Here is a 17,406-nt window from a genome sequence, read left to right as displayed (position 1 = left end):
GGATGTAAATTTCTACATATCAGAGGAAGGGAGCCCTGACCCACAAAAGCTCATGACGAAGGTGTTACCCAACTCCTCTGTAAACTTGCTACATCAGGCTAACATGGCTACCCCTGTGGAACTACTATGTAAGTGCCTAAAACAACAAGAGGGTAGGTTTTCCTCCTCACCAATGACAACCGTCGTAGTTCAAAGAGGTCTTAACTGAAGCAGTAGAACAAAGTTCGAGTCCAGTCGGGCACCTTTAAGACCAACAAAGTTTTATTCAAGGCGTGAGCTATCGTGTGCAAAGCACACTGTGTCAGACAATGAAATGGAATTGCAGATCATAGTTGTATATTGTTAGATATTCGGTATTTTAATTTCTTAAAGTTAATCAGCAGAGTCAGCAGAGTATTAAAGAGACAGAGTCCATGGTGTGTTTTAAAATATAAAAAGTTTACTACAACCTAACATGGGAAAAGGTATACGGGATGGAAAATAACAAAGAGCTATATTTCTACATCCTCACAGCTAGACAGAACATCTTAGGTCTAACTTACATGGCAGAAGTCTAATGGAGACATCTTAAGTCATTCTAAGACTAATGGAGAGTGAGCTTCTTCTTGCTCAGGACAAAGAGTCATAAAATGCTAAATACTAGCCACTCTATTCTCCAATCAGAACAACAAACTAGATCTGAAGTTGGCGGGCTTTCTAGCTCTCTAAACACATTGGTTATAAACAAACATGTGATTTAGTAAACAGTATTAACCCAGTAAATACTGAAATAGAAGTGTTCTAACTTTTAACATCCAACATATATATATAGATGGTGGCTTGTTAAATTAGCATGCAAGACAGTGAAGTGTTTTTTTTAACAGATTTAAAGAATGACAAGCTTGGTTTCTGGTTATCATGTTTGTTCACTATGACCAATAAGAGGGAGCATTGAGAAATGGAGAGCCTTCTCAGATCAGACTGAAAGGCCATCCAAATTCAGCATCCTGTTTCACACAGTAGCCCTGTTTCACACCCATACGCTCCAGGAACCCCTCCCATTGTGCAGGATATCCAATGGTATACTGCCTCTGAACGTGGAGGTTCCATTGAACTTTCCCAGTGACTAAGTGTGGCTAGACATAAGAAGAGCCCTGCTGGATCAGACCAGTGGTCCATCTGGTCCAGCATCCTGTCTCACACAGTGGCCAACCAGTTTCTCTGGAGGGCCAACAACAGGGCAAAGAGGCCAAGACCGTCCTGACGTTGCCTGCTGGCACTGGGATTCAGAGGTTGACTGCCTCTGCATGTGGAGGTTCCCCTCAGTCTCTATAGCTAGCAGCCACTGACAGACCTCTATTCCTGTGGCCCATCACTCCATCCTCTTCCACAAATTCATTTAAACCCCTTTAAAAGCTGTCCCTGCCTCTTCTGTGACTTTTTTTTTGCGAAGTATTTTCTTTTCATCTGTCCTGAATCTATTCCCCACAATGATCATTTTGTGACCCAAAACTTCTAGAATAACAGGAGAGGGAGGGAAAAGTTCTCTCTATATCCTTTCTCTATTACACCACAGAGGATAGGAAGAAATCGGCCAAGCCCTCCCCATCTGGGCAGCAGTTGGCTTCGTAAAAGGTTCTTCTCCTTCTCTAACGGAGACCCCGGAGCAACTTGCAAATGACATGATGCAAGCCAGGCATTTCTGGTGTAAATGGATACCGAGAAACTTCTTGTGTTTTCCTGCCAGCTCCGTTCCCCTTTGTTTCGAGAGCCTCCAGAGGTTCAGACCACCCCGTGCCAACGGGTTTGATTTCAAAGAGTCCCTGGGATCCAAACAAATGGGTCAAGCACAAACCAGCCCGAGCAGAGGAGAAAGGAGAAGAGATGTTGGACCACCGCCAGGCACAGGGACTTCGATCCCACATCTCACCCAGTGAGCAGGATCGGCACCCTGTTTGGTTTGGCCGTACCATGTAAGCAGCGGGCCCTGGGGAATGTGATGGAGGTCTGGCTTGGCAGTGAGGAAGCAGCAATTGCAGGTCAGCAAATTAGAGGAGGGGGGTGCTTAGGGCACTTTCCCACCAGTGTTCCCTCTAAGCTGAGTTAGTGTGAGCTAGCTCACAGTTTTTTAGCCTCCGGCTCACACATTTTTGTCTTAGCTCAGGAAGGATGGCTCCAGAGCAAACTGACTTGTGCAGTAGCCAAATCACCAGCTCACAACTTTAATGCCAGGAGCTCACAAAGTAGAACTTTTGCTCACAAGACTCCACAGCTTAGAGGAAGGATTGTTTCCCACCTAGCTTTGCTCATCCCGGCAATGTCAATTCAGCCCGTTTCACAACTTACAGTGAACACGTGTACAGTCCAAGAAAAGCGTATGCTTGATTTTTCTTTATATGTCCGTTGAGTAATTCTCATGTTCCATTCAATGTACATGCAACCGGATGTGTGATTTAAACGGCACATTTATGCAGCTACTGGTCCCGGTTTTAGCTATCAAGTGGATGCATGTTAGCTCTTCCTTACGAACAGATGTGCATGTGTCCGTGCAAGATGTATGTGCATTCACTTGTAGCAGATGAACCGGCCTAATGAGATGCACATTTCTCTTCTGTGTTCTATCCTCCATCGATATGAGAAAGAACGGGGTGGTAGGTGCTTCAGCAGGAGAAAAATTCCGGAGATTACTTGGCTGCTATTTTTTTTTCATATGTTATAGCGAGTAGAAAATGGTTTTAAGATTATTATTCAGCCTGATTTATGCAGATTCTAATGTGGGACTACTCAATACCTACAGGTTAAATGAGAAGTATCATTTAAGTAAATAAGTAAGAAAGATATGAGAAAGAAGAGGGCAACATACCGGGGTGCTACACAATTTTTTTCCATTACTTATAAACAACTCTGGGCTGCCTGTATGTTTTCCTTTACCTTGGATCACAATCTCTTCCACACACATTAACAGTACACATGCATGAGACATAATGAGGGAGGAATTTTTGAACGTTTTGCTGTGCAATACTAAGAAGCGTGCTTTCCTGGAAGTAAGTCCCAATGAACAGGCTACATGGACAGACTACGGGCAAAATGTTATTTGGCTTGAGTCCCCTCCATACCCCATTTTTGAAGATCTCTCCCTCTCTCTCCCTGAGACCACCCCAAGGAAGCTCTCCTGCCAAACGCCCCTTGCCACCAGAGGTGAGATTGGACAGCTATAAAATACAGACCTCTCCACCCAGGCAGGACTGGGCCCACCCATATGCTCCACCTGGCCAGCTTTATATTTAGAAGGCTAGTGAAAACAGCTCCTCTTGCAGCATCTTGCTGAATTCCACCAAGCTAGACTCAGGTGTTAAGGCCTGTCAAGTCCATTCCAGCTCTGACCATCTCTAAAAAGACTGTCTCATGGTTGTGTTTTATTTTGTAGTTTTATATATTTATTATTAACGAGCCCGAGAGTTTCAGCTAGGAAGCAGTCTATACATTTAAGAAGAAATCGACAGGATGGCGACCTGTAACCAAACCGGGGGTGGGGTGGTGGTGGAGGGAATTCATCTCAGAGGGAATACAAATTCCAGCAGCATTCTTGGAGGCATTTATGAATACCGAGTCGGAGAAACAGACCATGAAGTGACTCAGACCAAGTCACAGAATCAGTCCATCTAGCAAATACATGAAAGGCCTTACACCAAAGTCAGAGAATCTGTCCATCTAGCTCAGGACACGTCTTCTTGGTCTGAGGCAGCGGCTTGCCCGTCACAGAAATGCCTTTCCCAACAGTGGCCTGAGATCTTCAGCTGGAGGTGCTTGGGGTTGAATCTCAGGACTTTCTTAAGCAAAGCAGATAACCGAGTATTGAGCCAAGGACCCTCACTGCCAACCGGCTCCAAAAGAAGTAGAGGTGGATGGGAAAGTTCCCGTAACCCGAAGTAGAACCCCGAACCGGAATTAGATCCCCAGCTATGCCTGTGGCTTCTATGAGCCAGTGTGGTGTAGCAGTTAGAGAACCAGGTTCAAATCCACACCCTGCCATGGAATCTTGTTGGTTGACTTCAGACCAGTCACACACTCTCAGGCCTCACCTGCATCACAGGTTTGTTGTGAGGAGAAAACGGAGAGGAGAATCCCGTAAGCCACTTCTGAGCCCTCCTTGGGGAGCAAGGTAGGGTACAAGTGAGTTAAATAAATAAATAAATAAATAAACATAAAGTATGTCATCTTGTGCCACTTGGCGGAAGGGCAGGATTTAAAACAAATATGCTAAATAACAGCACAACTTCCTTCCCATTCCAAGCCAGTCGCCAGCAGCCTCTGTCTCACCTCCTTCCGGCAAGCCACAACTTTCTCCCCAAAGCTGCCCCCCCCCAGCACTGCCACCGTTAAGGACGAAACCTTCCTGCAGCTGACGGGGCTTCTCTGGCAGCGTGGAAGGCTAGGGGGGAAATATCTCCATATAAGGAGGGGCACGGCCAGCACTGCGGCTGAACAGATTGGACACAGATCGGCCTGACTTCATTCTGGTGAGAGGATGGAGAGCACTCCCGAGCCAGCGAGTAACACTCTGTCCCCTAAGGCAGACCCTTGACTGAGCTGTGTGGACGATGGAAGGCCTTGCAGGGACCGTGCCACTCAGGACCACAGCTGCCTCCATCACCACCTCAAACACCATCTCGCATGCAGCTTTCTTTGCAGACAACAACCCCTTTAATAACAGAGGATGGTTTTAGAAACATAGAGCCAAAGGGCACTCCAAGGGTCATCTAGTCTAACCCCTGCACAATGCAGGGATTTCACAGCTACCCTGCCCCACTCCCCCAGTGACCCCTGCTCTATGCCCAGAGGAAGGCAAAAAAAAACCAGCCAGGGACTCTGCGCCAAACTGTCCTGAAGGAAAATTCCTTCCTGAACCCAAAGTGGTGATCGGGTGTTATGCAGGGCCTACGAAAAAGGGCCTCAAGAATCAAGCTCTGGCTCATCCCTTCCTGCCCTCCCTCTCATGATCTGCCAAAATTCATGGCGGGTCACAGAATCAGGACTGCTGTCAGATGGCCATTTAGCCTCTGCTTCAAAAACTCTTTAAGTTTTGCAAAACCTCCTGTTTCTCTACCTCTCAGCAAGGGCCAAAGTAGTTCAAAGGACAGAGGCATCTACATTTTAAACAAAGAAGATTAGTCTCCCCTGATTTCAGGGTTGCTCTTCGCTAATCCAGAAATGTTCACTGGGTCCTCAGGATGCCAGTCTCCAGGTGGGGTAGTGTACATCTCCTGGAATTACAATTGATCTCCAGACTACAGAGATCAGTTCTCCTGGAGAAAATGGCTGCTCTGGAGGGCAGACTCTGTGGCATTTAAGCCCACTGCCCCCCTCCCCAAGCAATGCCCTCCCCAGGCTCCACCCCCAAATCTCCAGGAATTCCCCAACCTGGAGTTGGCATCCCCACCTGGGTACTCTAGTCCTGGGGAAAGTCAGTTTTTTTTTTTTTTTAAAGAAAATTTCTAATGCTTAACTACTCCACAGGTGAGGGTCAAACTGCAGGCGGAGAGTGGGATTGCCAATGTTCGGAGAGTAGATCTTCAGAGTCCTGCCCTGCTCCTTTGCCCCTGGCCACCTCATCTGGTTACAGCAACTACATTGAACCCCCATGGTCAGGGGCAGCCTACCTCTGCAGCTCCTGAGGAACAACAGACAGGGAGGGCTGCAAAACAAGATGCTAGATGAAGAACTAGATAGACCTTTGAGCGGATCCGTGATGGAAAGTATATGCCGACATCCTTAACCTGTCTCATTTACACAGGTCGTGACAGCCATCATTTCTTTTTTCAAAAGTTAGGGGGCACGGACTGCATGTAACACTATCAGCTTTGGGAGTGTAGCCAGTTATCTGCTTTACATGGGTTTTGACCCAATCAGCAAGGAAGGGAGAGAACAAACCCACTTCACGCTTCTGCCCCAGAAGAGAGAAGAACAAATATATTTCCTGAACACATGAAGCTGCCTTCTCTGGAACCAGACCCTCCAGCTATCAACATCAGGAATGTCTCCTCTGACTGGCGGAGGCTCTTCAAGAGGGTCTCAGGAAGACGTCTCTCTCATCACCTGCCTCCTTTTTAAACTGAAGATGGCGGGCACTGAACCCGAGACCTTCTGCATGCCAAACAGATTCCCCACCACTGAGCCACACTGTCTCCAGCTGATAGTCAAGTCTGGATAAGAAGTAACCACTGCGGGGGATCACAGTTCAGGTATTCTAAGTGTTACAAATAATGGCAGAGATGAGTAATGTGAGTTTCCCAAAAACATTCAAATGGGACGATATACTGACTGAAATTTAAACAATCGATAGACCGTTAGCAAAATGTAAAGAAAGTTAGCAAAAGAAGGCAAATGCACCACGTACGGGCCTGGACCATGCACAAGCACTGGGGTTTGTCCATGCTTCATCTGCCACATTTAGCCCATCCAGCATGATTGATTGTAGTACAACAGCCCTGACAACTATTTGGGTGGAAGGGGGGGGGGAGGCAGGAAGGCAGGCAGGCAGGCAGGCAGGAAGAAGAGGAGATTGGATTTATACCCCACCCTTTTACTACCCGAAGGGGTCTCAGAGCAGCTTACAATCTCCTTTCCCTTCCCCTCCCCACAACAGACACCCTGTGAGGTAGGTGGGGCTGAGAGAGCTCTCTCGAGAACTGCCCTTGAGAGAACAGCTCCAAAAGAACTTGTAACTGACCCAAGGTCACACCAGCAGACACACGTGGAGGAGTGGGGAATCAAAACCGGTTCTCCCAGATTAGAGTCCATGCTCCTAACCACTGCACCAAACTGGAAGGAACTACATTTACACATGGCAGGTGGAAAATTTCCTGCCCCACATCACACCACCCTCGTTGAGCGATGGATCTTTCACAGCCCTTGTTAGGTCAATCCTCGAGTTAAAACCTTTTGCTGCCCTTCTAGTTTTGAGACATCCCCTCCCCCGGCCCAGGATGTAGCACCACGAAGGAAAACAACATGGAAAAAAACATGGGCGAACCTTGGAGTTTAAGGTTCTCAATGCTGTCACACCTACATCAAACAAGCAAGGCTGATAGCTTTATTGTTGTATTTTGGATGTCAAAGTGGCACAGATGGGCGCCTTAAAATGCACAGGGAGCCGCTGCTACTTTGACAGAGGGTGTTGGTTTCCCCATTATCCAGTGGAATGCGGGAGCTGGAGCAGAAAACTTCAAGCGCTTTTGGAATTGATAAAATAACTCCCTAATTAAGCAGAACTGTCAGTCAACGGGGGCCTTCCGTGCCGCATCAGGAAACAGAAAGCGCTCCCTGCCACACGTGTTGTGCAGCAGCACAGGCGCCAAGACCCACAGCGGGAGAGCATGGGGGGGAAGCCCCGGGTCATGACCCAGAGCTACCAGACAGGCTTTCCCATTCAGTACAGTTTCGGGGGTCACGGCAGGATAAGGGAGAGTCAAGAGGTCAAGACTTCTGGCTCCTCAACTCGACAGCTAATCACGTCCCTTGCAGGCTGCAATCCACTTGCCGGTTCCTGACTGTCCCCAATGGAGGATGTGGGATTACTCTGGAGAAAAACCACTGAAGACAGCATGTCTTCAAACATCTAGAAAGTAAGCAGCAGTGGGACAGCTTTGTTCCACAGTAAACTTTCTTTTAAAAAAAAAAAAAAAAGGCTATAAAATTATCTCATGCTTTGGTTTACTACAGTTGCATCCTGTCCTTTATTTATTTTTTTAAATGGCTACTCGGTTTCTTCTGCACCCTTACAAGGGCACCCACAGCAAAAAAAAATTACATAGGAGAACCATAAGAAAGAAAGAAAGAAAGAAAGAAAGAAAGAAAGAAAGAAAGAAAGAAAGAAAGAAAGAAAGAAAGAAAGAAAGAAAGAAAGAAAGAAAGAAAGAAAGAAAGAAAGACCAGGAGGAAGTATTCCCCACCCCACCCTCCCCTTTTCCAAAAGGAAGCACAAGAGCGTACAAAGAGCTGTGCCAAACCAAGTCCTAGGTCAGCTTCCTGTTTCCAGCAGCAGCCACCCAGATAACTCGAAGAGGCCCAGGGCATGGAGGTACCTGGCCTCACCAGCTGCTGCCCACTGGAACTGGTATTCCAAGGTTCTCTTCCTGTGCATTTTTTCTCCTGCTCTTTCTCCGAAGAGCTCAGAGTGATGTAAATGACTCCCACATCCCAATTTGTCTTCACAGCAAGGCTGTAAGAGTAGGTGAAGCTGAGACTGTGACTGGCCCTCGGTCACAATCCCAAGGCTGAGTTTCCCAGATCCTACATGGTCACTCTGACCACTACGCATACCGCCCCTCGGAATGCTCCCATTTCACTATCAAGGGCAACAGCCAGTGACTGACGGATTCACCACGATTCCTACATCTTATCTCTTTTTAAATTCATCAACAGCCTTTTTCACCCAGAACCACAAGAACCCCAAAGAGGGCAGAGGCTGAGGCTCCCTTGGAAGCAATTCCCATCATTTGGAAATGGGGGGGGGGGATTTATTATATTATTTATTTACTTCTTCTCTTGTCTTTCTCCCCAGTGGGTGCCCAAAGCGGCTCATATCGCTCCTCTCTCCTCTATTTTATCCTCACAACAACCCCGTGCGGTAGGTTAGGCCGAGAGTGTGTGACTGACCCAAGGTCACCCAGCAAGCTGCCGTGGCAGAGTGGGGATTCGAACCTGGGTTTCCCAGATCCCAATCTGACACTTTAACCACTACACCACACGGACTCCGGAGTACTTGCGGTGATGGAGCCAGAAAGTCTCAGCCCCCAAGTAAGAATATCAGGTTCCGGCACTCCAGATACACCCAATACCCATGAATCCCAAGTCACCAGCTCCCCACCCCCCCACCCGGCCCTGATCTGGATAGCCCAGGCTAGCTCAATCTCATCAGACCTCGGAAGCTAAGGAGGGTCAGCCTTTTGGATGGGCAACCTCCAAGGAATACCAGGGGTGTGAGGCAGAGACAGGCAATCACAGACCACCTCTGGAACGTCTCTTGCCTCAAAAACAAGTCTAGCTCGCCACCTAGTGGTGCATAATACTAAAAGAGCTAGAACTACTGGTTGCCAGACAATCTTAGGATCTCCTGGCTATACTATGCACACTGTCATACAATAATTGTTATTATTTGCTCTCCTCCCACTCCCAAGGACTTCAAAATGGGGGGGCTGCTATGCAGTTGTTGGCCAGACCCTGACCTACTTAGCACCTGGAAGACAGAGAGACGCTCTTTGAGGGAAGAAAGAAACGCAGCTTTATTGGGCTTACAGAGCCCAGGAACCTCTTAGTGAAAGTTCCCACCCTCCAGTGTGGACTTAGAATAGGGTTGCCAACTCCGGTTTTGGAAATACCTGGAGATTTGAGGGTGGAGCCTGAGAGGGTGGGATTTAGGGAGGGGAGGGGCCTCAGTAGGGCATATACCGCCATGCAATCCACTTTGCAAAGCAGCCATTTTCCCCAAGGAGCAATGAAATAAATGCTTTAAGTGATTTCTACAGTCTGGAGATCAGTCGTCATTTCAGATCTCCGGCTCCCATGTGGAGGTTGGCAACTCTGGGCTGCAGCCTCTGATCTGTTGGCTTTGCAGACAAGATGAGTTTCAGCTCTGTTCACTTGCGCACTTGCGCCTGGAGTCTTTTCTCACTTCCTGGCCCTTCCCCCACCTCATTTCCAAAAGCAACTCCTGCCACACAGGGACAGCCAGTGGGCTACACACAGCCATATTTCAAACCTAATTACAAAGCCACGCTAGACAGTAAATGCAGGCAGGCCGGGGAGATTTCAGGAGACAGAATTGGTGATGGGCCCCCCTCCCCTAAAAACATACCCCCACTCCCTTTGGGGCCTCGCTGCGCTCTACCTCCCCTCCTCCCCAAAAGAATGACTTCTCAAAAATCAGATCCGTATACCCTGGTGCATAGAAGATCTACGTTAACTGCAAGGAAAGATGCTCTGATGTGAGTTAAACGGTGCGCAGGAGATGGGATTCGTTATTGGCTTTAGGAGAGAGGATTGAGGGGTCTACTGGGAAGTTTAAATCTTCGCTTCTAATCCCACCTTGAAGACCGGCTGGTCGGGTGGCCCTCCCTGCCGTGATTTCCTCTCCGCAAGGCAGGGGGAAAATGCTCAAGATTTCTCAGCGGCTGAGCCCTCTTCCCAGTGTTACACTCACTGCATCACTGGCCTAAGGAGGGCACGATTAAAGGCTTAAGTCCTGCGTCTTGGCAGGCGTGTTCCCGTCCCAACACATGGAGAGTGGCAGCCCTGAGACTCTTGCAAGCTGCTGAGCTTCAGAACCTGGGGCAGGGAAGAAGACGGAGAGCGGGTCCCTCGCGGATCTTTAATAAACAGCACTCCGCGCAGCTTGTTACCGAAAGACTGAGTACCCCTCTGCTGCGGGTTCTCTGGAGGGGGGCCAAAAAGCCTTATTCTGACTCCGGCAATGTACACGGGTTGGCAGGAAAAGATTTAACCTGAGAAAGTGGTTCTGACAGGCAGAAGGGACAGCGGATTGCTGAGATACAGATGAAGAAGGGGGGAGAGAGGAGAAATCTGTGGCCTCCGGGAGCAAGTGCGAAGTGCAGATTCAGAGCTTCGCACAACAAACTATACTCTTTTTTTTTTTTTGCCCCCAAGTCACAGTTGACGTACAGCGACCCTGTAGGGTTTTCAAGGCAAGAGATGTTCAGAGGTGGTTTGCCGTTGCCTGCCTCTGCATAGCACCCCTGGGCTTCCTTGGTGGTCTCCCACCCAACCCTGCTTAGCTTCCAAGATCTGACGAGATCAGGCTAGCCTGGGCCACCCAGGTCAGGGCAAACGAAACGTAACAAGAAACATTTTAGGAGGCATGCAAACGAAAGAGATGCATCAACTACCAGTTCATGCAGAAAAAGGGTAAAGGAAGTCCTACAGCCGTGACCCCCCAATCTGACACAATGAACTTGTGTCTGGCTCTTTGAAAGTTGTCTCAACCCCATGCAAAGATCATCAGCACTCCAGGGACTGGAGAATCGACACAGTGCTGCAGCCTGCACACTCTTGCACCCGCACGGCTGAGCAGCGCCAACTAGCCATTTTCAATCACTTAACTATCTCGCAAACCATGAAGGAAGGAACCCCTCCGATGTTCCTAGTGGAAGGGGCAGATTTTCCAGAAAACAAAATTACTTACATCACCAGAAAGTACTGCCTGGGCATGAGAAAGAAAGCTATTTCTTTTTAATGCCCCAGTTGCACAAAACGCCATTTCCTTTCCAGACCATTTGGTGTTCCCAGTCCAACTTAACCACCATATTTGGGGTTGAGAAAGATCTTACCCCCCACCAACCCACACGCCCAGGTCAAGCGAGCTCTCTTTCTGTCCCAGGCACACTTCCACCCCTCTCTGGAGGCCGAGGTGTGTCCTGCTCCAGTGTGGGAGAGGGGAAGGCAAAGTCACTCTAGGGCCCTTCCTGACAGTTCTCCTCTCTGCAGAAACCCTTCCCACACAAGGCACTTGGCCACTCAGAGAACAACGTAATCCCATGCTTGCAATTGTCACTTTAAAGCCCTGGGGGGGATTTCCATCTTTCTCCCTCTCTGCCCCCAGTCGCTTAACTATTCAATCTAATAGAGCCGTCTACCACTGTGCCCTGATCTCCCAATTAGGACCCCACCCTGCAAAGGCAAACAAGCCTCTCTTGTAAGTCATCAGTCTCGAATTTTTGCTGTCACGGGGCTGAGCGGCTAATGTTTCCTTTGTCCCTTGCTCATGCAGCGGGGCACTTTAACTTGGGGGGGGGGTTTTTTTGCCGAGGATGAGACGGAACCCAACAAGTTCACGGCAGAAGGGAGAGGCAAGCTGTATTTGTAGCTGCTGTTCCGTATCTGCTCTTTAGGGGGAGCCACAAGAGGACAGAGTGCCCAGGTGAGGAATGACAGCGGCTTCTTCTCTGGAGATGCACCAGAGAATGGGGGAGCTCTCTCTTGATCCCTCCAGGACATTACAGGAGCAGTGTCCCCTCTAAGCTGAGTTAGTGGGAGCTAGCTCACAGTTTTCCAGCCTCCAGTTCACACATTTTTGCCTTAGCTCCGGAAGGATGACTCCAGAGAAAACTAATTTATGCAGTAGCCAAATCGCTTGCTCACAATTTTAATGCCAGTAGCTCACAAAGTAGAATTTTTGCTCACAAGTCTCCACAGTTTAGAGGGAGTGTTGAACAGGAGTCAGTCCTTCCCTGGATTTAGGGGCTCCCTCAGGCCTTGGAGCTTGCAAGTTGCAAATCTAGAAGGGTGTCCAAAGAGAAACGTTCGAAATGGGACTGGCCCCGGAAGGCCTGTCATCTACACAGGAGATTCATCACAGTGCGCATCCGCACACACACACGCACCCTTCCCTTTCTCTCACCAAGTTTCATTTCTAAGCAATCGTGCTACCATTATACCAAAGACAGCCAGGCAAACGTACGTCTCAAGCCATTCAGCATCCCAACTGGGGTACTTCTAAAACACTTCTCTGAAGATTGAGTGGTTTCAAGCTTCTGTATCCGTGGCCTTTGGCTGGTGCATTCAGTGAAATGCTAGTTTTCAAACTATTTACGTTTCCTCGCTTTTGAGTTTCTCTTTCTTCAAAACAAAAATTGCACAAGGCATTCTGTCAAACTGCCAGAGTCGCATAACAGAAATGATTCAGGGCTGCTCTTTGGGTGTATTCCTCTGCTGGCTAGCTTGGCTGGAGCTTGGGTCACCTGGAGTGGAGAATTGTCCTTCACTATGTGTCTCATCTGCCTGGCAGAGGGGCTGCAGCTCAGATGCAGTGCCATTGGCTTTGGATGCAGAAAGTCCCAGGTTCAATCCCCGATATCTCCAGTTAAAAGGATCAGGAAGCAGGTAATACGTAAGACCCCCACGGTGAGACCCTCTCAAACTGCAGCCAGTCACAGATAGACCAACGGTCTGACTCAGTAGAAGTTAGTTTCCTGTGCTCACCCACGGTGCCAGGGCCAGCGTTAGAACTGCAATACAAGGACTCCTGACCCAATTTTATTCAACCCCGCTTCCCTGACCCGTAAAGGCTTTCCCAGATTTGTTCTACCGCAACTACGGATCTACCTGTAAGACCTAATAAATGGCAGTGTTGTAGGAAAGTCTGTGCTGCAGCATCGGGGGAGGGGTGGTGGTGGTGAGGCAGAGGGGCACATTTAGAGAAGGCTTCTCATTACCCAGGACTTAAATGCCGGCGTCTCTGGGGACAGCAAAACCAGCTGCCGAGCAGATGAACTTTCTTAAGTGGAAGCACACTGGCACCCTCTAAGGACATGTCCAGACAGCTCTGATTTCAGGAGGTGGGGGGGAGAATCAGGAAATGTTTATGAAGAATATCCGAGCCAGGGAACCCAGGAGAGCTGGAGGTTTTGCTCCATGCTGGTCCCATGCACAGCAGAAGCCAGGATGGGCTGCACAGTTCACCATCGGAAAGAACCACTGTGGTGGTGGAAAGCGCCTTCAAGTCATAGCTGTTTTTTGGGAGCCCTGTAGGGTTTTTGAGGCAAGAGTTACAAACAGAGGTGGTTTGCCATTGCCTGCCTCTGCCCAGTGACCCTGGACTTCCTTGGAGGTCTTCCATCTGAGTCCTAACCAGGGCCGACCCTGCTTAGCTTCCCAGAACTGACAAGATCAAGCTCGCCTGGGCTATCCAGGTGAAGAAGCACTGCAGTACACCGGCGGAGGGGGGGGGGATGATAACTATCTTTTGAAAAGGGAGCTTCCCCTACTACAAGCACAGAATCGCACTGCCGAAAGAGAAGCACGGAAAGCCAGGCTAGCCTGATCTCATCAGATCTTTGAAGCTAAGCAGGGTCGGCCCTGGCTAGTATTTGGATGGGAGGCCTCCAAGGAATACCAGGGTCATGACGTGGAGGCAGGCAATGGCAAACCACCCCTGTACATCTCTCGTCTTGAAAACTCTATGGGGTTGCCATAACTCAGCTGTGACTTGACAGCAAAAAAGGGGGGGGGACCAACAGAGCTTTGCAGCTCTAGAAGAGATCCTGTGGGCTCTTTGGCATGCCGCATCACCCTTGTGCCACGCACCCCTTGCCCTGGCCACTTGACCTTTGCCACTGCCCTTACCAACCAGTGCACAGACCTCCTCTGCTGTTGGAATCTAACCTCCTTAACAGTTTGTTTTTGATCATTATTATTTAGAGAAAGAGATGCAACAGGGTCTTACTGCTCTTTGTTCTGTTTTGGCCCTTGGTATTGCAGTATTCCAGAGGGGGAGACAGTGATGGTGTCGGAGAGTTACTAGATACAAAGAAACTCAGAACAAGCTGAGGCAAAGGTCCATTCACGGCTCCACCATGGACTCTCCATGCAAACTTGGACAACGCATCTAGAAACAGCATCGGCTTTGTATGCCTAGCAGTAAGCTCGCTGGAGAAGTCAATGGAAGCTTCTGCTGGGATCATGTTATATGTGTCATCATAGGGATAGATCAATGTTGTTAGTCTTTAAGATGCTGGCGGACCGCTGCTTTATTTTGGAGTCCAGACCTATGCACAGAGTGCCCAAAGCAATACTGTCACAATCTCAGGTGCATCTGAGGAAGTGAACACTGGCTCTCAAAAGCTCAGGCTGAAATCAGTTTTGATCATCTTTAAGATGCTACTGGACTCCTGGGTAATTCTGCTACCTCTTTGGAATTGTAATCTCAAACGGGTGCTTCTGGGACACCTTGGTGTTACAGAGTCAGCGACAGGTGCACAATACATTCAACGCTGCTTGATGCAGGTGAGTTTATGTCAGGACACCCACACAAGTCCCATTGAAATGAACGGCTTTGGTCCTCTGACCCCACCCCAAGGTTCTTGTGTACCCAAAACACATTCAATCAATTTCTTCAGCTATTGACAAGCAACCAGAACACAGTGGGAAATTGTTTTTTTAAAGAATATGAACAGCAAGTCTTGCTTTGTCTTAGAGGCTCACTGAATGCTTTAAAAGATCAGCCTGAAAAACCACTAAAATTGTTGCCTAACCTAAGGTACTACTAGTTAGCCAAAAAAAACCTGAAGATGGGGGGGGGGTTGGGGGGGAATAAAGCAGAACTGTGTTTTGTGCTAACACCTATGGGTTCCAACATGACACAATCTCCCCTTTCTCCCCCCCCCCTTCCACCAGCCTTTGCAAACCCCAAAGATGCATGCAAGAGGGAGTCTTCCTCGCCAGCTAGACCCAAGCTGGGTGTCTCAGTGGAGTGAAGAAAAGTAGACCCTTTCTCCCCTCCTCTTCCTTGTAAGCTCATGGAGAGCAACCGGAGTCTACACTAAATCACAATAAGAGGGGAATCGATTACTACTGACAGAAATGTTTAACAATCCAAAGGCAACTGCCTGGAGCTTTGCCAGCAGAACCGAATCTGAAGAGCACAGGGCTGCGTGCAGGTCTGCAGGAGAACAGAAGACCACGGCACCCTCCTTCTGCACGCTGTTGCATCACAAGGGTCACTGTGGTCAGTCCACGTGGGGGAGAGCATCCTTCTCCATGCCCTCCGTCAAAGGCACACTTCTTAGAAGCCAGAGTCTACCCGATCGCTTAGCTTTCTCCAAAGACGCAGCAACAACCCGACAAATATGGGATCAGATTTCCTTCAGACCAAGAACAACAGAAATACACAGAAGCAATATTTTTTAAAAGGGGGGGGGGAGGGACACACAGAAAATGTAATCCATTTTGGTCATTAGATGGGGAGAGGGGCTTTTTTACCACTGCATGGAAAACCACTCGATTGTATTGCCCAGTTTCAACCCAACCCGAGCCAAGCCCTCAAAAAACTGTCTCACGCGCCCCGCCAAGTTCAACTCCATTCCAAAGGCCTCGCCAGCCAGTGGTTTTCTGAGGGGATCACACCTCCAAGCCTACCAGAGGACGCAGCTGATTCCTGCAATCCACAGTCTATTCCAGAAGGATTTTTATAATCTAAAAAGATCACCACCCAAATCGGGGACCAAAGCTGCAAAACCCCATTTCCTGCAATTGCATTTCCCACCAATTAGACTGGGTGGGGGGGAAACTGGGGCACCATTTCGGTCTGAACAGATGGGCAGGTGCTACCCGGCTGCAATGGGAGACGAGAGGTCAGATGTCCCCCCCCCCCCCCCCTCTGAGGCTTTGGGGAAGGAAGTTTGGTAGGTGGGCCAGGCAGCCGAACAGGTGCTGATCCCTGTAATGATCTCCCTCGTCGCCAGTGCAACAGGAACCTCCATCCATTCTGCCTATAATGAGTAAGAGGGGATTCTCCTCTTCTCCCCTGGCATGCCTAGAGAGAAGCCGGTCTTCTCCGCCCTCAGCCCTGATAAAGAAGCAATCTCTTGCTTGGCAATGAATGCAAGACCCTTTTTTGTTCACGCCACAAAGCCAGAACCTCTGGCCACACTAGACCCCTCCACGAAACTTAGCCAGTCCCTTCCAATAAGGTCCCTGGAGAGAATAGAAGGCAAACGAACAGAAGGCGCATGACCGTGTACTTTAATTCAGACTTGTTTCTGGACGGATTAGATTCTGAGTTGTTCTGGATGAGATTCATTCACTCAGATCTGTTTAAAAGCCTGTCTTTTAGGTAAGTGTGCATGGGGGGGAGGGTGTCAAAACACCATTTTAAAACCTTCTATTCCTGGGAAAGCAGGGGGGGGGGGATTCACATAGGGTGCTGAGCAACTAATCCGTTTTAAACATCCTGCAGAGTAACTCAACCCTGGTTAGTTAAAAAAAAATTAAACAAAACTTCACTAGGGATTCTGCAAACTAGGGCTGGGGGGGAAGGGGGGGTCGTCCAAAAGATGTACCTTCCAACCGGCGGAGCTGTTGCTGTCTCCTTTATCCTTAAAATAGGGGACGTATCTGACCATCCAGTCGTAGATCTGCGAGAGGGTGAGGCGCTTCTCCGGGGAGCTCTCGATCGCCTTGGTGATGAGATCCGCGTACGACAGGTTCCCCCAAGCGTTGCGCCGGGAGGTCTTGGCCTTGCGGAGCTGTCCAACGTCGGCGCCCAAGGAAGGCAGCGCCGGGGCGCCTTTGCCTCGCTCCGCCGCCACTCCGGCGTTCTCGGCGCCTTCCGTGCCCCCGGCCAGGGGGTGCTTGGAGCCCACGCCGCCGCCGCAGATCCCTCCTCCAGCGCCGGCCCCGGCAGCAGCCGCCGCGGCTCCATCGTCCTCTTCGCCCGGGAAGTCCGGGTGAGGCAGGGGCCAGGTGCCAGCTCGAGGCCGGCTCTGGGGCTCGAAATCCGGATCGATGTCTACCTGATGCGCCTGCAGCTTCTCATCCATGGTCCCCCGGCCTCCCCCCCGCCCCCGACGCCTCGCCTCTCTTCCTTTCGGTGCGGGTCCCCCCCCCCCCCGGGGGAGGGTCCTGCGGGTGCTA

General features: G+C 49.5%; 1 protein-coding gene across 1 annotated transcript in view; it reads right to left on the bottom strand.

Moving 5' to 3' along the window:
• FOXO6 (forkhead box O6) overlaps positions 1–17,312 on the bottom strand; it is a 143,823-nt gene extending 126,511 nt beyond the window's left edge. The window contains exon 1 of the mRNA XM_015411698.1: positions 16,833–17,312. Coding sequence (XP_015267184.1) covers positions 16,833–17,312 — 480 coding nt within the window. The remainder of the gene's footprint in view (positions 1–16,832) is intronic.
• Positions 17,313–17,406: the final 94 nt, after the last annotated feature.

This window comes from Gekko japonicus, unplaced genomic scaffold (assembly GCF_001447785.1).
Source record: "Gekko japonicus isolate JY-2015 unplaced genomic scaffold, Gekko_japonicus_V1.1 scaffold112, whole genome shotgun sequence".
Taxonomy (NCBI): Eukaryota; Metazoa; Chordata; class Lepidosauria; order Squamata; family Gekkonidae; genus Gekko; species Gekko japonicus.
The sequence above is the reverse complement of the archived record's forward strand: the minus strand, read 5'-3'. Positions and strand labels throughout refer to the sequence as shown.